The 27409-nt window shown below is 46.9% G+C and overlaps 1 protein-coding gene across 2 annotated transcripts in view; it reads left to right on the top strand.

Annotated features, from left to right (window-relative positions):
* The window catches only part of LOC137418712 (organic solute transporter subunit alpha), a 122697-nt gene that overhangs the window by 79926 nt on the left and 15362 nt on the right, over positions 1-27409 (top strand). For both annotated transcript variants that reach the window (XM_068104816.2, XM_068104815.2), the window contains one exon: positions 8756-8908. In XM_068104816.2, the coding sequence (XP_067960917.2) occupies positions 8756-8908 (153 nt within the window). The remainder of the gene's footprint in view (positions 1-8755; positions 8909-27409) is intronic.

Raw genomic sequence — 27409 nt, 5'->3', positions numbered from 1 at the left:
CCGGGCTTTGACTTGGCCATTCCAGAACCCTCCATTTCTTTCTTTTCAGCCATTCCTTGGTGGATTTACTGGTATGTTTAGGGTCATTGTCATGTTGCAAGGTCCACGTTCGGTTGACCTTCAACTCTCCGACAGATGGCCTCACATTATCCTCAAGCACCCTCTGGTACAATGAAGAATTCATAGTGGATTCAATGATGGTGAGCTGCCCAGGCCCTGATGCAGCAAAGCTGCCCCAAACCATAATATTTCTACCACCATGCTTTACAGTTGGTATCAGGTTCTTGTGGTCAAATGCTGTCTTTGGTTTTCATCAAACATGTCTTCTGGTACTGTGGCCAAATAGCTCCACCTTTGACTTATCTGTCCAGAGCACATTGTTCCAGAAGTGCTGGTCTTTGCCTAGGTGTTCATTGGCAAACTTTAGTCTTACCCTGATGTTCTTTCTGGACAGCAAAAGTTTCCTCCTGGCACACCTCCCATGTAGATCAAATTTGTGCAGCCTCTTTCTAATGGTAGATTCGTGCACTTTGACATCAACAGGGGCAAGAGCTACCTGTCGGTCCCGTGATGACATTCTGGGGGTTCTTAGAGACTTATTTCGGCATCTTGCGGTCTGCTCTCGGGCTGAACTTGCTGGGGCGACCTGGCCTGAACAAGTTGGCAGTTGTTTGTAATCTTCTCCACTTGTAGATGATCTTCCGGACAGTCGAATGATTGATTTCAAATTGTTTGGAGATCTTTTTAAATCCCTTCCCAGACTCATAGGCATCTATAACCTTCTTTCTGAAGGCCTCAGAGAGCTCTTTTGATCCAGGCATGGTGACGCCACACACTTCAACAACAAAGAGCAAACCAAACTAAATGTCTGAGGTTTAAATAAGACAGGTTCCTCCAAGATCCTCTCTAACAATGTTCTAATCTGTAGGTTCTCAAAGTGGTCCCTACCGCCCCCCAGTGGGTGCTGGGAACCTTCAGGGGGGCGCTCCAGAGTCTACGGGCGGTAGGGGGGCACTGGCGATTTAGAGGAGCAGCGGCGATTTGGAGCGCTCATTGGGCTTCCTGCAGTCTGAACAGGTTACCCAGCGCCATTCGGCAAATTGGCCATCCAATCAACGACCACATTCTTTCCCCCTCCGCATGGTTTTTTGATCACATATTTGCTGATGTCGTGTAGGTATTAGGTTTGACCCGTTTCCATGCCCTCTTCTCAACAGTGGTCGAGTTTCTGTCGGAAATTGATACGAAGCTATCGGAGAAAGTGAATGCGATTGAGCATGATGTGGCTTTCCTCACGGACATATTCAGTATACTGAATGATGTCAACAAACAACTCCAGGATGACCATATGACGCTGATTAAAGCAAAGAAAGTGATCGGCGCGTTCGTAACCAAGGCGACTCTGCACAGGCAAATCCTCGGCCGCAGAGATATGTACCACTTTCCCCAGTTGGCAAAGGAAACTGCTGTTTCTGATGAAGAGCTGCTCGTTTATTGCAATCACCTTGAGAAGATTTGTGGAGATATGGGCCCACCCTTCACACTAACGGTATTTGGGCCTGTGATAACAGATTCCCAGTTTGCCTCACCTGGAGCTGTTCAACTGAAACATTGTAGGTCATGCAAAATAAAATAAAAAGTAAAGTAAAATAAAGTAAAATATTATTCAGAAAATATTTGGCTTCTGTTATTTTTGCTTTCTATCTACATAAATTCTGGATGTCCGACCACGAACGATAGGACAAGGGGGGCATTGGGCCGGTCCAAGAGGGCAGAAGGGGGGCGGTAGTCCAAAAAAGTTTGAGAACCACTGTTCTAATCATTTGCACCTGAGCTGGTGCACCTGATTCTAATTTTGGGTATTTGAAGTAGTGATAAATGTCGGGTTGTACTTACTTTTTCCACATGCGAAATTTGCATTTATGTTTATTTAAATTATACAATGGACTACAAAATGTAAATGTTTCATGATATTTGTTATATTATATCACCTTTATCTATCAATATTGTTGAAATGAAGATCAAATAGCTGTATGTTGAAATATGTTGAAAAAGTCAAAACTTTACATGGGGTGTACTTTCTTTTTCACGTGACTGTATATATCTACATATCTGGGCAGTGTCTGTGTTGTCACTGAACTACTCCCTGAAACTTATGTTTCCGTGGTTGTGAATTGTTTTTAATAACGTGGCTGTGAGGTGTTTTGAATCACGTGGTGTTGAGGTGTTTTGAATCACGTGGTGGTGAGGTGTTTTGAATTACATGGTGGTGAGGTGTTTTGAATTACGTGGTGGTGCAGTGTTTTGAATTACGTGTCGGTGAGGTAATTTGAATTACGTGGTGGTGAGGTGCTTTGAATTACATGGTGGTGAGGTATTTTGAATTACGTGGTGGTGAGGCGTTTTGAATTACATGGGGGTGAGGTGTTTTGAATTACATGGGGGTGAGGTGTTTTGAATTACGTGGTGGTGAGGTATTTTGAATTAAGTGGTGGTGAGGTATTTTGAATTACATGGGGGTGAGGTGTTTTGAATTACGTGGTGGTGAGGTGATTTTAAATTACGTGGTGGTGAGGTGTTTTGAATTACGTGGTGGTGAGGTGTTTTAAATTACATGGTGTTGAGGTGTTTTGAATTACATGGTGGTGTGTTTTGCTGTTTTGCATTACATGGTGGTGAGGTGTTTTGAATTACGTGGTGGTGAGGTATTTTGAATTACGTGGTGGTGAGGTATTTTGAATTATGTGGTGGTGAGGTGCTTTGAATTACGTGGTGGTAAGGTGTTTTGAATTATGTGGTGGTGAGGTGTTTTGAATTACGTGGTGGTGAGGTGTTTTGAATTATGTGGTGGTGAGGTGTTTTGAATTACTTCGTGGTGAGGTGTTTTGAATTACGTGGTGGTGAGGTGTTTTGAATTATGTGGTGGTGAGGTGTTTTGAATTATGTGGTGGTGAGGTGTTTTGAATTATGTGGTGGTGAGGTGTTTTGAATTACATGATGGTAAGGTGTTTTGAATTATGTGGTGGTGAGGTGTTTTGAATTACGTGGTGGTGAGGTGTTTTGAATTATGTGGTGGTGAGGTGTTTTGAATTACGTGGGTGGTGAGGTTTTGAATTATGTGGTGGTGAGGTGTTTCGAATTACATGGAGGTGAGGTGTTTTGAATTACGTGGTGGTGAGGTGTTTTGAATTACATGGTGGTGAGGTGTTTTGAATTACGTGGTGGTGACGTGTTTTGAATTACGTGGTGGTGAGGTATTTTGAATTACGTGGTGGTGAGGTATTTTGAATTATGTGGTGGTGAGGTGCTTTGAATTATGTGGTGGTGAGGTGTTTTGAATTACGTGGTGGTGAGGTGTTTTGAATTATGTGGTGGTGAGGTGCTTTGAATTACGTGGTGGTGAGGTATTTTGAATTACGTGGTGGTGAGGTATTTTGAATTATGTGGTGGTGAGGTGCTTTGAATTACGTGGTGGTGAGGTGCTTTGAATTACGTGGTGGTGAGGTATTTTGAATTACGTGGTGGTGAGGTATTTTGAATTATGTGGTGGTGAGGTGCTTTGAATTACGTGGTGGTGAGGTGTTTTGAATTATGTGGTGGTGAGGTGCTTTGAATTACGTGGTGGTGAGGTGTTTTGAATTACGTGGTGGTGAGGTGTTTTGAATTATGTGGTGGTGAGGTGTTTTCAATTACGTGGTGGTGACGTGTTTTGAAGTATGTGGTGGTGAGGTGTTTTTAATTACGTGGTGGTGAGGTGTTATGAATTATGGGTGGTGAGGTGTAATCGTCCCAAACTTCCAGTCTGCACCTACCTCTCCTGTATGTATGTGCTGAGGGTTTTTGTACACCGCTCCTTTCCTTTGCCATCTCCAGGCATTGCAAAACGTCATTGCCGGGAACCGAAGGGGGCTCGGCAGTGACGCACGCTGAAAGGGAGTACTCAGTTTTCACTCTGGTTGTTTTCTTTTTTGTTTTCTTGTTTGCTTGTTTTCTTGTTTTCTTGTTTGTTTGTTTGTCCGGGCGATATTTCTGCCATCCTTTGAGCTGGGAAGCTGAAATTTCGGCACAATATTGAGCAAGTCCTTTGTCAAAAACAGTATTTTTTGTTTTTTGATAAATTAATTAATTGAGGAGTTATTTAATTATTAGCGATTAATTAAGTACTTATTTAATTAATTTAATTTCCTTTCTCTTCTGACCATTAACTCAGGCACCTTTTGAGTTAGGCTATTTTGAGTTAGGTGATTTGGCTGCAAAGGCTATTTTTGATTTATTAATTAAGCTTAATCGATTAATTATTTAATTATTCGATTAATTCCTAAAAATTATTTTTGTTTTTTTTCAGTTACAGATTCTGATGAAGGTGGTAGTTTATGTTCTGTGACCGAATTAATTAATAATTTAATTTTTTAATGATTATTATTTATTTATTTTCATTATTAATCATTTATTTATTTTCTTTCTCATTTGGCCAATATCTCAGGCACCTTTTGAGCTGGGAAGCTAATATTTGGACATGACAGTGACCAAGTGATGTGGCTATCAAGGATATTTTTGATTTCTTGATTAATCATTTAATCGATTTATTATTTATTGATTAATCGATTAATTATTTATTGATTAATCAATTAATTATTTAATTTTTTATTAATGACATATTTAATTACATTTCTAAAAGATACATCTTTGGATGAAGCACTAGTGGTTTAGTTATGCTATTAGCCAATTGATTAAGAAAATATTTTGTGATAATCTTTTATTGATTTTAATTATACAATTAATCAATCAATTAGTGTCCACCTCTCCCCCCCAATGCAGCCTCTATAAGCTGCACTGTGGTATTGCGGAGGTGCCCCAGCAATGCCGCGCTGTAGGATATTTAATTATTTGGCATGGGGGCGGTGTACTTTGAATGTATCTGTACTTGTTTATTTTATTTTTTTAAATATTTTTTCAGCTTAAATTGCTTATAAAATGTAATATCACAAGCACTACAAATACATTTGTGCAAAATAATTGTTTGTATTATGATTGGTGAAAATCAGGACAAAACAGAAAGTCAGGTTCAGTCATTATCCTCAGCTAAAACAAGCCCGTCCCTCTAACGACGCGTGGTGAGCCGAGCCAAGCTAGTGTATATATATATTGTTGCGGTTTTAGAACCCACACTTGTGTAAATAATTACTTGTAAATATCCCATTATTAAAAGGTTAAAGGTTGCACCCCTAGTTAGTCCACAAGCAACACGTAGGCCACCATAGAACTTAGTTATTTCATTATTATGTGTTTTAGATAAGGCCGTGTTTCCAATAGTTGAATCTGCGTTGCATCAATTAAATAAGAGTAGGTCCCCAATCCAATTCCAGCCATTTTGCCAACCTCTCTCTCCCAGCGACGCCATTACGCGCCTCTGCCAGCAGCAGCCGCCTTAGCGCTCGCTCAAGCGCTGCCATTAACCATGTGGTCAGGCCCGAGGAAAAAGGGGGCGGAACACCCAGCAGAAGGTGGGGCCTGTCAACCAGCCGTCAAAGGCGTGGCCGGTAAGCCCTCACGAGCCAACCAGGGCTGAGGGAATATCACCAACGGGCGTGGCTTTATGAAGCGCGGAGTGAACTTGGTTCGCATGATATAAGCGCGAACGCAAAGCCCTTTCACAGGACTTGTTGGAGGCGCGCGCATTACAACAGAACTCGTGCAAAAGCGGCGCTATTAACAGGACTTATTCAGCGGCGCTCATTTGAGAGGACTCGTGCGAGTGGCGCTATTAACAAGACGGCGCACACGGACTTCTTTTGATGAGAGAGCGCTGGTTGGACTTGGTCGGCAGCGTGCATTACAAACGGACTGGTGGGAGAGAGCGCATTTGAACGAGTTTGGTTGGAGACGCGCTTATTAATGAACTTGTCCAGGAGCGCACACGTACAGGACACCAGCCTCCCCCCCGCTATATGTAAGGTCCGGTCGCGTTCCAACGATACGCGGAGCTGCCTGCCGGGTTTTCGCCCGCTGGACTGGAGCCTCACCTGGAGCTGGACCCCATCGCCTGGACCATCTACCTGGACCTTCCACCCTACCAGCTACAATCCCCGTGTGAGTGTGTCTGTTTGTCTGGGGTATAGAATAAGACTGCTTTAAGACTGCCCTGTGTCCTGCTTCTTCTTCTTCCTTTCTTGTACATTCTTTCCCTTCCTCTCTTTTTGTTTGTAATAAATTCACCTGTTCTTTCTGGTTTCGCCTTAATCCCTTCGCTTTCGTCTTTTCTCAATTGAGTATCTGTGGCACGATTAGGAACCGCTCAGAATCGGGTTTAGTCTCATTGTTAATGGCTCGGATCGCGGATTGCCATCCGCTCGGCGTTTTCCATCGTATCCGTGGTTCGAGCGGGAGTTATTTCCCTGCTTTACGGTCAGGTTAGTAATTAGGTATTTGGGACTACATTGACCATTGACCCTAGCTAATACCGACCGGGAGCGTTATAACTTCTAAGGACTCGGGACGGCCAGCTAAAAAGACAAGGGGATTAACCCCCCTTAATAAGGGGAGGGCCGACGTCCGAGATCCGTAACAAGATATATATATATATATTTATATATTTATATATATATATATATATATATATATATATATATATATATATATATATATATATATATACACTCGTATAAAAGTATGCCACAAATGATGTGTTGGGCCTTTGTGGGACATTTACAGGTACTTGTGTGAAATGGCACCAAAATATTCAAGGAGGTTGGAAGTTATGATGTTTCATAGCAAGAAGTGTTATTTTAAAACACTACATGTACAAATGTGACCATATTTTCTTTATCTTCTGGGATGTTTCATTTCGACAGTACAGCCTCATGAGTGTGCCAAAGCCTGAAGCATCGGACTAGCATCAGGTGTGCTTTTAATGTCTTCTTTATTTATGAGACATCCCGTGGATGTAAATTATCACTCGTTTTACTCTGCACACATTCTACATCACATGCAGAGAATTTCACGTCCCTGTGCCTTGTATTTATTGTTATTAAACAAAAACGCCTCTGTCCACCGCCCTTGAGGCTCTGCTTGCAAGTCGACGTCTACAATTCCAATAAGAAGAGATGTAATTACTCTTTTATGGAAAATGTTTTTCGAGTATTTTATCCTCAAAAATAGACCATAGTGAACACACTGTCGTGTTAAAAGATTGGCCTTTAAAACCCGATTCAAATCGTCCTCATGAAGGAGGACGGACAAATACACAGTGTTTTATATAAGGGTACATATTTTAAGAAAGTGATATTTTTCCTACTTATAATATGTAATTACTCGTGTCGAAAATAAATAAAACTGTTACTGTTTCTTGGACTATCATGAATATCCTGTTGGAGGAGCTTTTTTGATGTCTCTTATTAGAATAAAGTTCTCTGCTTAATCAACATCAAATCACATTTTGAAATCCTGCTTCCTGCATTGCAATGGGATAGACGACATGTATTATGAATGTGAAGAGCTGATGATTGTGCCGCCAAAGCAGCTTCCTGAGCAAGGGTTATACTGGCTGGTTTGCCATTGCCTTCCCAGCAGTATTTCCGGCAGGAAATTGTAATTTGTTAAGGATGCCGGCGATAGCTCGCCCACTCTTCGTGAAGGACGTCATAGGGGATCTTTAATGTCCACCAACTAATGTCGGAAGACGTGACACCATTTTAACGTCCATTGAAGGACAGCACTCACATTGATGATTTACCCATTCTGTGAAACACCGGGATGATAGTCCATAGGTGGGTCGGGATTAAAACCCAGGCTAGACAGCTTCGAGGCGAGTGTGGCCCATGTGGGTACCTCGGAGACCCTCCTGTCTACCGAGGTTGTCCCTTAACACAATGTTAATAATCAAACAGTGATTCAATGTTGTTCTGGTATGTATTACGGTACGTTAAAAATGTATAATAAAAGTGGAATTCCGAATCCAAAAAGTTTGCGACTGATGTCCCTGGACGGTTTAAATTAAAATCAGACGTACAATAATTACCTTTAAAAGAGTGGAAAAAAAAGAATTTTGCAGCCATTTTACCTCACGTCTGGTAGAGCCTTTAATGTAATTACTTAATTTGAAAAATCGCTTTTTTCTAATTTTGATCTGATTTTACTCGAGATTTCGACATAATTTATTTAGGCCATAAGTTATGATCATGAAATATGTTAGCAGATTTCGAATATCAGCTTTTAATCAGCCTTTAAGATGAGTTTCAGATAGGAGCCAATCACATATATATATATATGACGGGGTATGGTCAGTACCTTTTCAAGAACACACCCAATCACAATTTGATAGACTGTTTATTGCCCTTTTTATGTGCAGCATGGAGGAACCAGGTCCCAGATATGCCTGGAAAACCCTGCCTCCTGGAAGCATAGCAACAAGTCAGTTATATATACAGACCAAGAAGAGGACGGCCTTCAGAAAGAAAAACAGACATTAAAGGGAACGAAAGCTGCCTCCAAGGGAGATGAGTCATAGCTACGACAGAGAAAAATAGCTTTGAACTCAAGGTTGAATTGAATGAGTTCCCACAATAATTATCAAAAGGCCCACAATGGAAAATGGGGCCCAGCACCCCCTCCCACCCCCCCCCCCACCCCCCACCCCCCACCCCCCACTCCCCAGTAACATGCATTCTGAGTATAGAGAATATATTGAAATTAAATACATTGTAAATACTTCGAACTCCTACATATATATAAAGATTGTATTTATCTTCATTTTCAGTTATGTTGGCTGCTACCTGCACTCCTTTATGGAGCTCATGCTGTCAGAGAGTGGCAATGAGGGCTGGCCGTTTAGCCGTTGGGCCACTCTTCGCTTGCGCACAGGCCCACTTTGCTGCTGCTGCCTCTGTTTGCCAAATCCCAGGCTCACCAGGTAAGTCTTGGTGTGGAAGTATAGCTTATTGCTAATGTACATGCTTCTGAGTTGGCTTTGTCTTGGTCTTGGTCCAGGGAAGGAGCAGTCCCGGTCCAATATCAGCAGGGAGTGCTGACCTGCAGATATGTCACCTGCATGCAGACTGAGATTTATTCCTATATTTACCAAGTTCTCTTCTGCTTTCATGAATATATATTGTTACGTTTGTGGGGGTAAACAATGAAATACCTTAGTCGAGATCGAGTCGTGTAGATTAGAATGCTCCGTATGCCGTGAGGACGCCATCTTGGTGTACGTAAGTAGGCCGTCTGTCCGGGTAAGAGCGTTTCCATGTCGTCATAAGGGGCATGGCTTTGTGCTAATTAATTCTGGGGCTTAAAGATTAATTCACCAGTGTGTAATTTGCCTCCTGTGGTCTTGCCTTCAGTTTTATTACATTCAGCCAGCCAGGAAATTGAGGGCTCGGTAAAACAACTATAACAAATGGACTCATTCGCTCACAGCGCCGCCAGGGCGATAGAAACAGCATTTGCCGATCGGCACGTAAATCCTGCCTCACAACCGCCGACGTCATCCGAATATTCCCGAACAGAGATTAGACTCCGCCCCCTGATGAGTCATAATGAGGCGGCCACGTCCCGGCCTTCGTGATTGGTGGAGGGATGATTGAGGTGGGATGATTGAGTAGAGGTCGGTGATTGGACAGAGTGTGACATCAGCGTGGAACATTCGAGAGCTGAAGGAAAGAGAAGCTGTCTTTCCATCTTGGTCTCTTGGTCCTGACATTCGTTGGAGATGGTCGCATTTCCCTTGTGTGCTGGCTCTCAGGGGAAAGGCTGAGTTCGCATTTTCCCCATTGTTCTGGCTTGGTCGCGGGCGGTGGCGCATCTTTGGCTCGTGTGCGCTTGTGGAAAGAGACTGAACGGGAGAGGTTCGGGGCAGTATGCCTGGCAAACCCTTAACATTCTACCTATATGCAGGTAGCAGGAGGGGCCTCACGTTGGGACGTCGGGAGAGCAACTCCATGCCATTTTGTGCACTTCCGCGCGGTGGTTTGGAGGCGATGAACGACCAGGAAGCCTTATCAGCCATTTGGGGACGCGAAGCTGAGTCCCGGCCGATTACCAAATCATTTTATTTTCATTATCTTTTCCCCTTGTTTGTATACGAGTCTGAGTAGAGACGTCTCAATGAGGAATTATAGTTTTTACCTCGCCTTTCATTTTTGTCTCTTGCATTTATTTTCATTAAATCCTTTATTTTTGCATTTCATTCTTGCATTGTGGATTTTGCTGTCCCGTCTTTGTGTTCGGATTAACCCAGTGTCGGCCTTCCCGATTAGGTAAGGCTTTGGGCTTTCCCGCATGCACTAAAGACAATACCGACAAGGTTTGAAGTACGCCTCAGAGTTAAAGCTCGTTTCGGTTATTTGTCTGAGGCCGGTCTTAATCGGCCACGGGCAGGACACAGGACTATATATACAGACTTGGCATTTAATATGGAATTTTTTTTTGTGGGGGTGAACTTACTTTTCAAGATGACTTAGAACCAAAAGTTCATTGGAATTATGTTGAAATTATTCTAGGTTTTGTTAATGTGACCTTTAAAAGAAACAAAAACCACATTTGACATTTCGAAGCAAATAAATTGATCCTTGAAAGTGATGTAAACTGATATTGAACTCAATTCACGGACAGTACTGTGTTAAACGTCTGTACGTTTTCCAGAAGTATTTCTTTATTTTGCACATGAGCCCAATTTTTTTTTAACAAAAACAAAAGTTAAATTACGACTGGGATTACGGACAGTAAAATTACAGTTCAGTACGTCGTGCAACCCCCACGAGCATTCAGGAGAGCACGTAAACGTTGAGGCATGCTGTTCACGAGATTTGCCAAGGTTTGGACAGGAATCGCTTGCCATGCAGTGACAATAGTCTGCTGCAATTCACGCACAGAGGTAGGCTGCTGGTCCAGTTGTCGATTTGACGCGTTAATTCTGCCCACAAGTTCTCTATCGGATTCATATCCGGGGACATCGCAGGCCACTCCATATGCTCTACACCACGGTCAGCAAGAAAGTGTTGGATCATGCGAGCACGATGAGGCCGTGCATTGTCATCTTGGAAGACAAAAGCTTCCTCGAAAGGCTGCACAAACAAATGGAAGCAATGTTTCTTCCAGAATGGCCCTGTACTTGAACTGGTTCAGGTTTCCATTCAGAACAACCAGGTCAGTTTTGCCCCCTGCATGAAAAGCATCCCAAACGGTCACCCCACCACCTCCAGCTTGGACTCTTGGCACTATACAATCTTCATTGTAGGCTTCATGCACTTGTCTGCGCACTCGGACATGGCCATCTTGACGATAGACCAGAAATCAAGACTCGTCACTGAAGATCACGTGATTCCAGTGTCCTGGCTACCATTGACGGTGCTCTCTGGCCCACTGCAATCGGCGCTGGTGGTGTTGTCTTGTCAGGCGTGGCTTTCTCAGGGGACGCCTGGCACGATAGCCTGCTTGAACCAGTCGTTGGTTGACTAGCCTTCTGGATACAGGCACATTTGTCAGTTGCTGCCACTCAGCCCTAAGCCAATTAGCTGACTTGGTACGGCCATTGCGGACGAACCGGTGCAGCTGGCGATCATCCCTCCTTGTGGTTCTGCGGGGACGTCCTGGCCTCGATATTGGAGTAGGGACATCCCTCTGAGCATTTCGTTTCGGGATCTTTGACACCTGACCCTGAGTGATGCCATACTGCCGAGCAATAGCACGCTGTTTCATGCCGGAATTTCGTAAAGCCACCACTCCATGACAAACAGCATTGTCGAGTTGACGGACCATCTCCAGGGGAAGTGGCAATAACTTTTGTAGACGAGCAGCAGTTGTTTTCCACAAATACAGAACGCAACAACCCTTATATACCCGATTGTGAAGCCAATCGTCAAATGTACCTGTCCGTACATTTTGTCGCGCCACCTGTGATACAATCCTGTTATTGACTTCTTGCTGCGACAGACAATCAGTGAAATGGTTCTTTTAACAAAGAAATCACCGAAGCGTGAAAGAAACTCACCAGATTGATATACTGAGTTCAGAAAGGAAACCCAAGTCAAGAAATATATATATAAATCCATATTAAATGCCAAGTCTGTATGTATGTATATGTATATATATATATATATATATATATATATATATATATATATTGTTGCGGATATGGGATTTGGCCTCCATCCATATCCGCTTGTAAATATTCCCCTATTTCCCCAATACTCCCCAACTATCCCCAATCCCCCATTCCCTAGTCCCATTGTCTGTAAACAACACTCTGTAGCCCCGACCTTCCCCTTTTTCCCCCATTAAATGTCGTGCCCAGGTTCACCGCATCTCACGTAGACAACTATAGGACATCTTGCTAGTTATTCTTAGTCTATGTCAGTTAAGGACTCGTTTACATTAATTCTGACTCTTCGTTGCACCAGAATGTGAATGTGTGGCACCATTAGTAAGTTTAGGACCTCCCAATACCTCCCCGCATCTCTTCCTCATGAAACAACAACACCAACAACAACAACAGCGGAGCGGGGAGTGCGCGTCCTCACTCCGGCTTGGTTAGCCGCCATTGACCATGTGCTCCGACGGGGTTACCACACAGGGGCTCACTGTCAGCTCCTCGTCAAGGGCGGAGCCCGGTAACCCCCCGCACCCAATAAGAAGCGGCGGACCGATTCCAGCTGGGGCGGAGCTAACGAGCCGAGGGCGTGTCACTCCCCGCTGGACATGCGCAGGAAGACGGAGGTGACGTCAGATGCGCCTCAGCTACGAAGAAGAAAGGACGCCACCTCCTAGCGCTGAGAGATACCTCCCGCATCTCTGGACCGGACCGAGTCGATTCTGCCCCTGAGCCAAGGTGCACCTTGAGCCATCGACTACCTGCCCTTCCTTGCCATCAATCCCTGTGTGAGTCAGTCTTGTCCCGTTTGTCTGTGGTCTGTCGGGAATAAGATAAGACCGTGTATAAGTGCTTATCTTTCTGTGCTGTACCTCTGTGCCGTGTAATCTAAACGTTCTGCATAACCCATATTATATCCTCCTCCGGAGGTCTTGAGAACTGTACCCCTGGTGTCGTGTCATTTAACCCAGCCGTTGTGTCCTTTTCCTTCATTGATTTAGCATAGCGCGATTCGGCCAACGTTCGAGTGTAATCGGGTAACTTGTGCGAACACGGCGGCCATTCCGCTCGGTCAAGCAACATCTAAGTCGTGTCCGTAACAATTGGTTGTCAGGAGTTGGATTCGGACCTGGGACTAAATTTGTTAGGCCCAAATTTTGGAACACCAATTGTACTATTAGTATTAGAGTAACAATTGGTGTCGAGGAGTGAGATTGGACCCGAGCGCGTGAAACGCGCTCGAAATTATAACGGCGAAATTTGATTGTGTTTTACAAAAAAAATAAAAACCCGAATTTTGAAAGTCGCGCTATGGCAAATCAAGACGGCTGGGTTCCGGTAGAGGAGAGTGGGGTAGAATCGACCCAGGACCCCAGGGAAGAAGTGGGGAAAATGGTGGAGGAGAGTAAAGAAGGTGTGGTTGAGGAGGTATCAGGTGCACAAAATGGCGCTCTCGCGCACGTGGTTACAGCGGCACCAAATTTTGCCGCGCCCTTTGTACCAACGGTGGAAGACATGCAATTAATTATGGCTGAAATGGAAGCCCTTTTGAACCGGAACAGTGAGCGATTGTTAAACAAAATTGAAGCAACAACGAATGGAATGAGGGCCGATAGAGAGGCAAGGGAGCAGAGGGACAGAGACCGCAAGTTGGGCGAAAGGGTCCCAGGGGTGCACGAGGAGGTAAAGCGGGTCGAAAAGCGCTGGTTGAGCGAAGCGGAGGAAAGCACGGGTACAATGACGGGGGTAGAAATCGCGACACGGGGTTTGGAAAAGCCGGCGACCGATGAGGTAGAGGGTGTTTTATTAAAGCCAACGGTCGTCGAGGTGAACAAAGAAATTATGGGTATAGTTGAAATTGGAGAGACCGGGGACTTAAAGTTAAAAGAGCAACAATCGGAGGAAGGAATGGAAATTGCTCAAAGTCTAAATGCACATCCTGATGCTGTACTCGCTAATCCAAATGGAAGTTTGCAGGTTTTGGTGCAGGGAGGAAGAAGAACCCCGAAGGTGAGACGTGCTGTATATTGTGCGGGTAGATTTTGTAAAAGGATGTTTAGCGACAAAAGAATTGTTGCGCGCTTGGGATCGAGGAAGCATCTGGGCGTTGGTGGAGGGTCCCGTGTGAGTGGAAATGGCACGCGTGGGAGGAAAAAGTGTGCGTCGGCGAGTGGGTGTGTTATAAAGTGTGGGAGTGAAACTGAGTGCGAGCGAGAATGCACGTCGGGGTGTACGGAGTGTACGTGCGAGGGTGAGAGTGACACGAGGAGTGAGTTGGTGGTGGAGCGGGTGCGAGAATGCACGCTTGGAATGGTTGAGGGTGTGCGAGGAAGCACACCTGAGTGGGTCATGGCGCGAGTGTGGGAGAGCCCATCTGAGCGCGTTAGTGGGTGGATGCCAGAGTGTACGCCCATGGTGAGTGTTACGGAGGACGTAACGGAGGAGAAGTGTGGACCGAGGTGTGCGCGAGAGGTGTGGTGTGTAACAGGGAGAGCGTTGGTGGAATGTACGGACGGCGTTGGAACGCCGGGTTTTGTGAGGGTGAAAGGGGTAGCATATGCGTGTGAGCATGCAAGTAAAGCATCGACGGTAACCAGGTTAGCGGTTAGGGCGACGGATAGCCGATGCGAGCGCTCGGTGCGAGGGGTGCTTTGTTGGGTGCGAGGCCCGGCGCGGGTCGATGCTGCGTCGCTTCTCTTCAAAGCGTCGTTGCCGATTCGGGCTTGGCCCCGCCCCGCACGGTCGAGTCCGGGCCTTGGCGGGCGAGGCGACCGGTCCGGTTCAAGGGCGAGTGGGAGGAAGCGGACGGTGCCCCCTCGTGGGGACGGGGTTCCGACCGGGGGAGATTGAGGCATCGGGCCCGGGACCGCAAGGTGCCACGCCGAGATGGTGCGTGGAATCTCGGTCCAACCAAACCACCTCCCTTGAACCGAAAGCCGGACGGATTCAACCTGCAGGCGACCAAACCACCCGAATTCATTGCTCGGCTTTACGAACCGAGTTTAATGATGTCACGGCGCACCGAGAGGATCTAATAAGTAGACGGGTGATGAGGATAGTGTTTTGGCCCCGAAATTAGAAAAACAAAATTTGATGATTGGCAAAGGATTGGCAGTAATGATTGGCAGATGATGAGTAGTGATTGGCAAATTTTTGATTTGTTGAAATTTGATGTGCAAAATTGGTAGTGGGAGATGCCCGATGTGGTGGGATGGCAACTCCGTCATCCCTCACAAAAGGGGGGCAAATGCGCAATAGCTTATGGGGTTGATGGCAGTGAAAACTAGCCCGGGTGGGTTAGGTTATATTGATAGGGATCTAGCGAAGATGACATTAGGTAACGTTAAGGTTTAGATAGTGACTGATACCTGTAGTGGGGACGCAGGTAGATTAGTATGGATGATAATGACGTGGGAGCGCAATAGTTTAAAGGGACGACTGGGAAGCGCAAGTTTCAGAGGGGAGTAGTTAGATGAGATGATGCTGTGTGAGAACTGGACAGGTGTGTGGAGCAGTGGATGAGTAGTGAGTGTTGTGGATCAGCGCGAATGCGCTTGGGGAGAGAAGGGTGCAGGTGGCACCAGGTGTGAGAGCACAGGTGTGCAAGTGCAGGTGTGTGGAATATATGGAGCAGAGAATGAGTGGTGTGGAGAGAGTTGGAGTAAGTGGTACGGAGTGGTGTGCATGGTGCGAAGGTGTGGATGGGGAAAGAGTGGACCCCTTTCACGAGTACCCGGGGCGGGTAGTGTAAGTGTTAGGTAGAGGGTATAGGTAAATTGTGGTTGGATATTGGCATTTGTGGTGCGGTTGCAGAATGGTATTGTGGATGGGTGCATTAGTGTTGTGGAAATGGCTGGGCGTGTAGCCTGTTAGCGTGTGTAGTTGGTTGGGCACTCCACCACTGTGAGGATGTCGGCCAGGTGAGGCCGCAGGTGGGCTCTGGGAGCCGTTAGTGTCAGTGGGGCCCGAGGATCCGGAGGACGGACCCGGGTAGCCCAGTGCCAGAGAGGGCACCGAGTGGGGAGAGCGCCAGAGGGCCTTCCCCAGGTAGTTAGGTTAGGGTAAGGAGCAGGTAAGCTCGGAGGCAACTGCAGTGGTGGAGGTGTGCAGGTGGGTAGACCTGCTGGGAGAGCTACACGTCGCAGCCCAGAAATTGTGCGAGGCACCGGGAGATGGATCGGGGGAGTGAGACCCCAAATTGAGAGGCACCACAGTTTGGTCAATGGGAATTGGTTTTTAGAACCCATAGAGTAAGTTGGCCAATGGATTGGCAGGGAAAGACCCCGGGTAGTGTAAAGTGTGTTAATGTCATTTAGAGGATAGTTAGGATTGAAGTCTCCTCGCACCATCTACATGCACTCACCTGAGATGACGTACCTCCACACCATGCCATGTTTTGTTATTTTATTGTGCAGATGTTTGGAATGTGAGACGCATCATGACGTGGGTGTGACATTGTGTTTTGTTGTTCCATCTCTTCCTCCTTATGAGGATTGATGATGAATTTGGTGATGGCAAATTTTGGATAGAGGGATTGTGGAGACGAATTTGGTATAGGGGAAATATGGGGAAGACGTGACAGTAGTGACGAATTTGTAAATGTGTAGATTTTTGTACATATGGGGTAAGGGCAAGGGTAGGGTAGGTGACAGGGGGGTGACGTACGGTAGGGACGAGCTTCCTCACTTCGCCCTCCGTACGCATTTCGCCTTGCATTGCCTTATTGATGTGTACCCTTGTGACCTTACCCCTCGCTCATTGTCTTTCCCCTTTTGTCTCCCACATGACCTGTGCGCCATTGGGTGCCGAGGGGAGCGTGCGTGAGTCGGCCATTGTGCGCCCGGCACTCTCAGAACCAGCTGTCTGCATCGATGCACCACATTATGGACCACATGCCTGTGGCCGAGCACCACTGATGGACCCCATGGGTTGGGGCATGGCCCCTCTGCTGGAACCGACCATGAGGGCCCGAAATCTTGCTGGCGGACCTTGGCCACAGGGCACCGATGCCCCACAGGTGAACCACACGTAGTCGGCCCTGTGGGCCATAAATAAAGAAAATAAAAAGGACACATGGGGCACACTTTATTGCAAATAGGCCGCCAGTAAGAAAATGAAAGAAAGACAACAACTGGAAGACAATAATAATAACCAGCAGAGGGAGCCGAAGAGCAAGAGACACCTGCAGGGTTAGGGGTTGTTGTTTTTATTTTCATGAACAATGGTGACTGCACCGATTGGTGCTTGAGGGTGCTTTGGTGCGTTTTTGGGTGCTTTAATGGTGCAGTGATGCAGAGCAGACTGTCTCCCCCCCAGAAAGAACAATCACAGGTCCTGGGTTAGTCTTGTAAATAAAGTAGCATCAATTGTAAATAATGCTCCCTACCGGCTGTATGTTTAGTTTGAGGATTCTTTCCGCGATTCGGTTATCCTGTGGGTGTGTTTCTGTGAGGAGAAGGGTGCAACGTCGCAGGGGGACATATTTACTCATTTGTGAACATCTGTAAAACTGTCGCACTCAGGGTTGAGTTAATAGTAGAGGGAACTACATCTGAGTGCCACACTAACGTAGGTAAAGATTTATCGGGTCGGGACGCCCCGAGGTAGAGAAGGGTGCAATGTTGCGGATATGGGATTTGGCCTCCATCCATATCCGCTTGTAAATATTCTCCTATTTCCCCAATACTCCCCAACTATCCCCAATCCCCCATTCCCTAGTCCCATTGTCTGTAAACAACACTCTGTAGCCCCGACCGTCCCCTTTTTCCCCCATTAAATGTCGTGCCCAGGTTCACCGCATCTCACGTAGACAACTATAGGACATCTTGCTAGTTATTCTTAGTCTATGTCAGTTAAGGACTCGTTTCCATTAATTCTGACTCTTCGTTGCACCAGAATGTGATTGTATGGCACCATTAGTAAGTTTAGGACCTCCCAATACCTCCCCGCATCTCTTCCTCATGAAACAACAACACCAACAACAACAACAGCGGCGCGGGGAGTGCGCGTCCTCACTCCGGCTTCGTTAGCCGCCATTGACCATGTGCTCCGACGGGGTTACCACACAGGGGCTCACTGTCAGCTCCTCGTCAAGGGCGGAGCCCGGTAACCCCCCGCACCCAATAAGAAGCGGCGGACCGATTCCAGCTGGGGCGGAGCTAACGAGCCGAGGGCGTGTCACTCCCCGCTGGACATGCGCAGGAAGACGGAGGTGACGTCAGATGCGCCTCAGCTACGAAGAAGAAAGGACGCCACCTCCTAGCGCTGAGAGATACCTCCCGCATCTCTGGACCGGACCGAGTCGATTCTGCCCCTGAGCCAAGGTGCACCTTGAGCCATCGACTACCTGCCCTTCCTTGCCATCAATCCCTGTGTGAGTCAGTCTTGTCCCGTTTGTCTGTGGTCTGTCGGGAATAAGATAAGACCGTGTATAAGTGCTTATCTTTCTGTGCTGTACCTCTGTGCCGTGTAATCTAAACGTTCTGCATAACCCATATTATATCCTCCTCCGGAGGTCTTGAGAACTGTACCCCTGGTGTCGTGTCATTTAACCCAGCCGTTGTGTCCTTTTCCTTCATTGATTTAGCATAGCGCGATTCGGCCAACGTTCGAGTGTAATCGGGTAACTTGTGCGAACACGGCGGCCATTCCGCTCGGTCAAGCAACATCTAAGTCGTGTCCGTAACAATATATATATATATATATATATATATATATATATATATATATATATATATATATAGATAGATAGATATTGCTGCGGTTTTGAGATTGGCACATTGAAGTCATTAAAGGTTAAAGGTTTGCCCCCCATAGTTAGTCACACGAGCAACATATATGCCCATTTGTAGTGTAGTTATGTCTTAGTATGTGTAAGAATAGGCCATTTCCCCTCTTAGTACCTGCGTTGTGTAAAGACAGGAGAATAGGCCCCCCAATCATTTTGCTCCAACCTCCAATCTACCTCTATGGGCGCAATCCATCCTGCGCCCCATTTGGCTGTCCCCTAGTCGAGTTAACATGAGGCAGGGCCTCGAAAGGTGAAGGAGGGGAGCGGGGTCGGGGTGAGCGGCATGGGGGGACGGTAAGAGCCACCAGCCAATCAGAGCTCGAGCGGAATGGCGTGAGAGGGCGTGGTGAAGAGAGTCTGGTGAGTTCCAGAAGGTTCGCGGGGCGGGTCTATATAAGCCCATACGAAAAGCCCTCGAAAGGACTTGCAGAGGATAAGCGCGTTGCAAAGGAGTACTTGCAGAGGATAAGCGCGTTGTAGAGGAGGACTTGTACCAGTGGCGCGATAGGACTTGAGGAGAAAGGACTGTGCCAGAGAATTTGCATCACTCGCCGTTGTTGAACTTTGACCCTCGCAATAGAACGTGCGCTCCAGGAGATAGAGGAAGAGGCATTGGCCGTACATGTACGCGGGCGCAACCAGACGTGCCGGTAACAAAGATAGCGCATTTCGGCAACGCGAGTGAACGCGGCCATAACCGCGAGTGAATAAGCGAGTGAATAACTGCCAGTCGCGCCAAAGTCCGCCCTCTACCGCGCGCCCCGAGATAACCCGATTGTTCTGGCGACACGCTACGAGCTCCTGCCTTCTCCTGCCTCCATCTCCCCGGGACGTGCCGGGGACCAGAGAGAGCTGCACGAGAGCCATCCCTGAACGCGCTGTTGAACATCATCCTGCCCATCAGCAATCCCCGTGTGAGTGTGTGTGTGAGACGGGCCCATTTGTCCAGGGGTATTAAGCATGACTGTATATGGCTTGCTCTGTGTCCCTTTCCTTCTACCAATCTTTGTATCGTGTAAATAAATTCTGTTCTTCCTTCTGATTCGATCGTTCCCGTGATTTCTCCATTGGCTAAGCGTGGTACGAATAGAACCGCTTGGATCGGGTTCCACCATCTATAACGGCGCGGATCACCTGTACGCAACCGCTCGGCGTATCACCAACACACGTGGTTCGTGCGAGGCTTATTTCCTCGCTTCAGGGCAGCGCTAGTACTTAGGTAACAGCGAATTTGGTCCCGAAACCCTATTTAGCGCTGTCCGGAAGGGACGTAATAGGTCTCGGGTGGCGCCAGGTCAGTAAAGACAAGGGGATTAATCCCCCCTTGACAAGGGGAGAAGGCCGGCGGCAGATCCACAACAATATATATGTGTATATATATATATATATATATATACATACATACATACATACATACATACATACATACATACATACATACATACATATATACATACAGTAATACCCCGGCCTACGTCATTAATTGGTTCCATAAGCCGTGACGTAACTCGCTTTTTGACGTAAACCGGGCGTAATGCCTTTTAGCTCTTTCACGAGCCTCGATCTTGTATACAAACAAAAAAAAAAAAGCCTTAAAATGAAGACAAACACCGTAAAACTAGAGTAAATAACTCGCGAAAGTATATAACTATCGCTAAACCTTAAAGAACACTAAAAATACATTTTAGTCATTTTTTAATGAGTAATGAACACAATTAATAAATGAATTTGTAAAGAATAATAAATAAAATTAATAAGATTATGTTATTCACCTTAAACATGGCGTCTCTTCTGAACACAAACACACATTTTAGCAGTCTTAGCTGGCGGTGCTTTATCAGTGACGTATGCGAGAATACGTTCCCTATCATGAATGATGGTCGATACCGTCGCCCGACTGTGGCAGCCCTAAGGCATAGACCTTATCGCGAATCGGTAAATATCAACAGAGGGCGCTCCACCACAAAGCATGATGGGATCGAAAAGGGGGCAAAGGTAAACACGAACCCAGAAGAGGAAGCGTCTGTCTACGATCGACGCTGTGTTTACGGAAAGGGAGGTGGCTAATGTGAAAGAAATTCAGCGTTTTTTGGCATTAAAATCCAGCGATTTAAAGAAATATTTGAGGGAAAGGAGGGTTCCCATTGGAGAAGAGAAACAACCTGCTTATGCAAGAACAGTTCCTGAATGTTGAAACCTCGATCGGCCATACAAATATCGCCGGGCTGGAACTTGTCTACAATGTTCATCTTTACAATTTTTTTGTCCGACGTGTTTCCTCCTGTAGGTTTGGAAATGTATGAAATTGTTCCGCTAGGTGTAATACCAACAAGGCACTTGAGTGTAAGTCTTGACTTATATTGGCTGTACACTTGCGAATTTGATGCTGCCAGGGAAGGTCTATCTATTTGGATTTCAGTGCAGTCGATTATGCATCTCACAGTACCCTTATACTTGTGGAAACATGCTGGGTAGTACTTCATCGTGTCTTCTTTGCTGGGCCAGTGGATGAAGGCAGCCAGCTCCTTTGCCAACAGTGGAATCCAAGTGGACAAAACTTGGGAGACGGTGCTTTGTCCTAATCCAAAGCGAAATGCGAGGTCCTCCTCGCGAAGATTAAGCCGAAGCTTCATGAGTGTCATGAGTAGTTGATCCTCTAAAGATTGAGATCGCTTAACTCCGAGTTTTGTAGTATTGTTTATTTGCCAGGTCTTGTCTTCCATTGATAATTTCCCCTTATAATAATGAAGGTTCTGTGCATGAGGGGATACTTCTGCTAATAACCACTTAAACAGGTCATAACTAGGTAAACCTGTATAAAGTTTCACAAGTTCATCACAGTTTGCTATGTCCGAAACAGTAAGCTTCTTGTTACATACTGCAATGGCGGCTTTCAGTTTTGTGACGGTGTCATTGGCTTGCAAATGCTGGCTCATGAGCTGATCACAGTTCACAGTTAATTTGTCACAGTAAAAAAGTCATAAAAGTAGTTTAAAGTGGTAAGGATCACGTAGTGTGTCGATGTAAACAAGCAGTCTGTCAAAGTGACAACGACCGTCGGCGGCGCTATTGCCCCTTTCCGATCCCATGACGCATTGCGGTTCCGATTCGCGATAAGGTCTATGCGCTTGCGCTATCACCGACACTTTTTCACCTTTTTCATACCTTTTAATCAGATTTAACTTATCTTCCATCGTAACCACATTACGCTTGGAAACACGAGCATTATCCTTCTTAGGACCCATGGCTAACACAGACACAGTAAATGAATACTGTACGTCGCCTCTGTTTTGAATGAGAAACAGCAGCTGCGCGTATGTACAGTATACTGTACATACATTTTTTTTTTTAATGTGCTTTTTATTGTATTTTAAATTGTTTTTTAGCTTCTTTTATTGTTAATTTATGTACTATTTTATTTATTTTAAATATATTTTTAAGGAATTTTTTTTATTTCATGTCCGTAGGAGTGACGTAAAGTCGCACATAATGACGTTCGCTGAACTGAAATTTACTCTGGAAGAGTGGCGTAAAGTCTGATTTGACGTAGGTCGAAATGGCGTAAAACGGGGTATGACTGTATATATATATATATATATATATATATATATATATATATATATATATATATATATATATATATATATATATATATATATATATATATATATATATAGTAACGGTTTTGAGAAGTGTGTAACGAATTTGAGAAGTGTAACGGTTTTTGAGAAGTGTAACAATTTTGGAGGAAGTGTAATGAATGTGAAAACGTTACAATGTGAACGTTACAAAAGTATGGTAACACCCTGGTAATGTAAATAATGGTCGCAGCCGTCCTCCTAGTTAATTCCATGAAACTTACACGCAGGTCACGATATATCTTTTTAAATAGTGTATTTCCTTATTCTATGTAGGCTAAATATGTGTTTCCCACTAGATTGACTTTGCATTGTATCAAACAAAATAAGCATAGGCCCTTGCAATTTCCCCAAACATCTCCGCTCTCCAAAGTTCCTTTCAAAAAGGGTGGGAGTTGTTTTCAATCCCGCAGGCCGCCATTGCCCATGTGCTAATCTCGGAGAAGAAAGGCGTGTCTCCACCTCGTCATAAGAGGGGAGGAGTGAGCCAGCCCTAACAGCCAATCAGCACCGCGGTGAGCGACCCGGTAGGCGTGCCCTCGGAGCCGGCGGCTTGATTCCGCCCGAGGTGATAAAAGCGACTGTAAGGGACTGCTTTACCAGATGACTTGGGAGATGACCTGGGAGAGGAGCGAAGAGGCGGCACCAAGGGGAGCGGTGAGATGCGAAACGCTCCAAGCCAAAGAGGAGAGGTACTCGCAAAGGAAACCAGCTTTGGAGAGACGCGCTGAAAGGAGGGAGACGGCTCCACCACAAGAAGAGGAGCAGGTGTGCCGAACCAGCGCGTGACGTCTACAGCAGCGGATACGCGACGGAGGGTTTTCCCGCCAAAAACCGCGAGGAATTGAGAGCTGCTGCCTCCGACCTTGCCTCCCTCTCAAGCAATCCACCTCAAGCCCTACCTGCCTGCAATATCCCCTGTGTAAGTGTGAACGTCCTGTCCTACTCGTTGTCTTGGGATTAAGTAAAATGAATAGTGTAAGTTAACAATTCGCTGTGTGACTGCTTCTTCCATCCATTGCTTGTGAGTGTATAATAAATCTGTTCTTCCTCCGTACTCTGTCTTCTTTTTCTCTTTTCCTTCTCTTTCGGTCGCTTTAGAGGTTTCCCGATTGAATATCTGTGGGGCGATCTGGTCAACGTCGGGTGGAATCGGGTTCTAATCGGGGAGTAACTGTTCGGACGCGGTAATACACCACCGCTCGGTCATCATAACATCAAAACCGCGTCTGTAACAATTGGTTGTCAGGAGTTGGATTCGGACCTGGGACTAAATTTGTTAGGCCCAAATTTTGGAACACCAATTGTACTATTAGAGTAACAATTGGTGTCGAGGAGTGAGATCGGACCCGAAGCGCGCTTAACGCGCTCAAAATTACAAGCTGCCGAAATTTATTTTGTTTTATAAAACCCGAATTTTGAGATCGCGCCATGGACAATCAAGGCGATCGGATGTCGGTGGGAGAGATAGACAGGGTGGAATCGACCCAGGACCTCGGGGAAATATATGTGGAGGAAAGGGAGGAGGAGAAAAATAGCAATGTGGTTGCGGAGGTTTCAGACGCACAAAATGGCGCTCTTGCGCACGAGGTTGGGGCAGCTGCGGCCGCACCCTTTGTACTACCAACGGTGCTCCAAATGCAAGCCTTCATGGTCCAAATCATGGTGGAAGTACAGAAAGAAAACGCTAATAATGAGCGAATAATAAACAAAATGAAGGCTCAGAGTGAGCAAATGGGGGTAATGAGGGACGAAAGGAGGGCTAACAGTGAGCGATTGTTAAACAAAATTGAAGCAACAACGAACGGAATGAGGGCCGATAGAGAGGCAAGGGAGCAGAGGGACAGAGACCGAAAGTTGGGCGAAAGGGTCCCAGGGGTGCACGACGAGGTAACGCTGGTCGAAAAGCGCTGGTTGAGCGAAGCGGAGAAAAGCGCGGGTACAATGACGGGGGTAGAAATCGCGACACGGGGTTTGGAAAAGCCGGCGACCGATGAGGTGGAGGGTGTTTTATTAAAGCCAGCGGTCGCCGAGGTTAATAAAGAAAAAGCAGTGCTGGGAATTAAAATTGAAGAGATGACGGAGGTAGCCCGGGAATTGCAGGGAGAAATGGATTATGTACAAAGTCCCTGCTCACATCACGATGCTGTGCTTAACCCGAATGGAAGTTTGCAGGTTCGCGTGGAGAAAAGGATCCCCCAGCCCCAGGTGAGTCGTGCTGTATATTGTGCGGGTAGATTTTGCAGGAGGATGTTTAGCGACAAAAGAATGTTCGCGCGCTTGGGATCGAGGAAGCATCCGGGCGTTGGTGAAGGGTCCCGTGTGAGTGGAAATGGCACGCGTGGGAGGAAAAAGTGTGCGTCGGCGAGTGGGTGTGTTATAAAGTGTGGGAGTGAAACCGAGTGCGAGCGAGAATGCACGTCGGGGTGTACGGAGTGTGACACGAATAGTGAGTTGGTGATGGCGCAGGTGCGAGAGGGCACATCGGAGCGCGAGTGTGAAACCGAGTGCGAGCGAGAATGCACGTCGGGGTGTACGGAGTGTGACACGAATAGTGAGTTGGTGATGGCGCAGGTGCGAGAGGGCACATCGGAGCGCGAGTGTGAAACCGAGTGCGAGCGAGAATGCACGTCGGGGTGTACGAAGTGTGACACGGAGAGTAAGGTGGTGGTGGAACGTGTGCGAGGAAGCACACCTGAGTTGGTCATGGCGCGAGTGTGGGAGAGCCCATCCGAGCGCGTTAGTGGGTGGATGCAAGAGTGCACGCCCATGGTGAGTGTTACGGAGGACGTAACGGAGGAGAGGTGTGGACCAAAGTGTGCGCAAGAGTGTGCGCGAGAAGTGTGGTGTGTAACAGGGAGAGCATTGGTGGAAGGTACGGACGGCGTTGGAACGCCAGGTTTTGTGAGGGTGAAAGGGGTAGCGTATGCTTGTAAGCATGCAAGTAAAGCATCGACGGTAACCGGGTTAGCGGTTAGGGCGACGGATAGCCGATGCGAGCACTCGGTGCGAGGGGTGCTTTGTTGGGTGCGAGGCCCGGCGCGGATCGATGCTGCGTCGCTTCTCTTCGAAGCGTCGTTGCCGATTCGGGCTTGGCCCCGCCCCGCACGGTCGAGTCCGGGCCTTGTGGGGCGAGGCGACCGGTCCGGTTCAAGGGCGAGTGGGAGGAAGCGGACCGGTGCCCCCTCGTGGGGACGGGGTTCCGACCGGGGGAGATTGAGCCATCGGGCCCGGGACCGCAAGGTGCCGCGCCGAGATGGTGCGTGGAACCTCGGTCCAACCAAACCACCTCCCTTGAACCGAAAGCCGGACGGATTCAACCTGCAGGCGACCAAACCACCCGAATTCATTGCTCGGCTTTACGAACCGAGTTTAATGATGTCACGGCGCACCGAGAGGATCTAATAAGTAGACGGGTGATGAGGATAGTGTTTTGGCCACGAAATTAGAAAAAGGCAAAATTTGATGATTGGCAGTAATGATTGGCAGATGATGGGTAGGATTGGCAGAAAATGGGAAATTTTTGAATTGGCTGAAATTTGGTTTGCCAAATTGATAGCAGGACCTCCCCGATGTGGTGGGATGGCAAATCCACCATCCCTCACAGTGGGGGCAAATGCGCTATAGCTTATGGGGTGTATGGCAGTGAAAACTAGCCCGGGTGGGTTAGGATATTGATAGGGATCTAGCGAAGATGACATTAGGTAACGTTAAGATTAGTTAGTGACTGATACCTGTAGTGGGGACGCAGGTAGATTAGTATGGATTATAATGACGTGGGAGCGCAATAGTTTAAAGGGACGGCTGGGAAGCGCAAGTTTCAGAGGGGAGTCGTTAGCCGAGATGATGCCGTGTGTGTGAGGATTGAACAGGTGAGAATGGAACAGGTGTGATTGCACAGGTGTGCAACTGAACAGGTGTGTGGAGCAGTGTATGAGGGAGTAGTGGTGATTGCGTGTTGTGTTGACCAAATGGTCCAGGAAGAAAGGAGGGTGCAGGTGGCACCAGGTGTGAGGGCACAGGTGTGCAACAACAGGTGTATGTGGCTGTGTGGAATAAATGGTAGTGTGGAATATCTGGAGTATTGGAATGGATGGTCGTGGAGTGAAAATGGTGGAAATTGTGGAGTGGAGTGGATGGTGCGAAGGTGTGAATGGGGGAAGAGTGGACCCCCATCACGGATACCCGGGGCGGGTAGTGTAAGTGTTAGGTAGAGGGTATAGGTAAATTGTGGTTGGATATTGGCATCTGTGGTGCGGGTGAAAGAATGGTCTTTGGATGGGTGCATTAGTGTCGTGGAAATGGCGGGGCGTGTAGCCTGTTAGTGTGTGTAGTTGGTTGGGCGCTCCACCACTGTAAGGATGTCGGCCAGGTGAGGCCGCAGGTGGGCTCTGGGAGCCGGTAGTAGTTGTTGTGGATGGGGCCCGAGGATCCGGAGGACGGACCCGGGTAGCCCAGTGCCAGAGGGCACCGAGTGGGGTGACAGAGCCAGGAGGGGCCTGCCCCAGTTAGATAGGTTAGGGTGAGGAGCTAGGTAAGCTCGGGTGGCAACTACAGTGGTGGAGGTGTGCAGGTGGGTAGACCTGCTGGGAGAGCTACACGTCGCAGCCCAGAAATTGTGCGAGGGCACCGGGAGATGAATCGGGGGAGTGAGACCCCAAATTGAGAAGCACCACAGTTTGGTCAATGGGAATTGGTTATTAGAACCCATTGTGTAAGTTGGCCAATGGATTGGCAGGGAAAGACCCCGGGTAGTGTAAAGTGTGTTAAAGTCATTTAGAAAATAGTTAGGATGAAGGATCTCCTCGCACCATCTGCATCCACTCACCTGAGGTGATAGGTACTCCACACCATGCCATGTTTTGATTATTTTTTATGATGCAAATGTTTGGATTG

Source organism: Myxine glutinosa, chromosome 4 (genome assembly GCF_964187855.1).
Source record: "Myxine glutinosa chromosome 4, kmMyxGlut1.1, whole genome shotgun sequence".
NCBI lineage: Eukaryota > Metazoa > Chordata > Myxini > Myxiniformes > Myxinidae > Myxine > Myxine glutinosa.
This window is presented reverse-complemented; position numbering and strand designations above follow the sequence as displayed.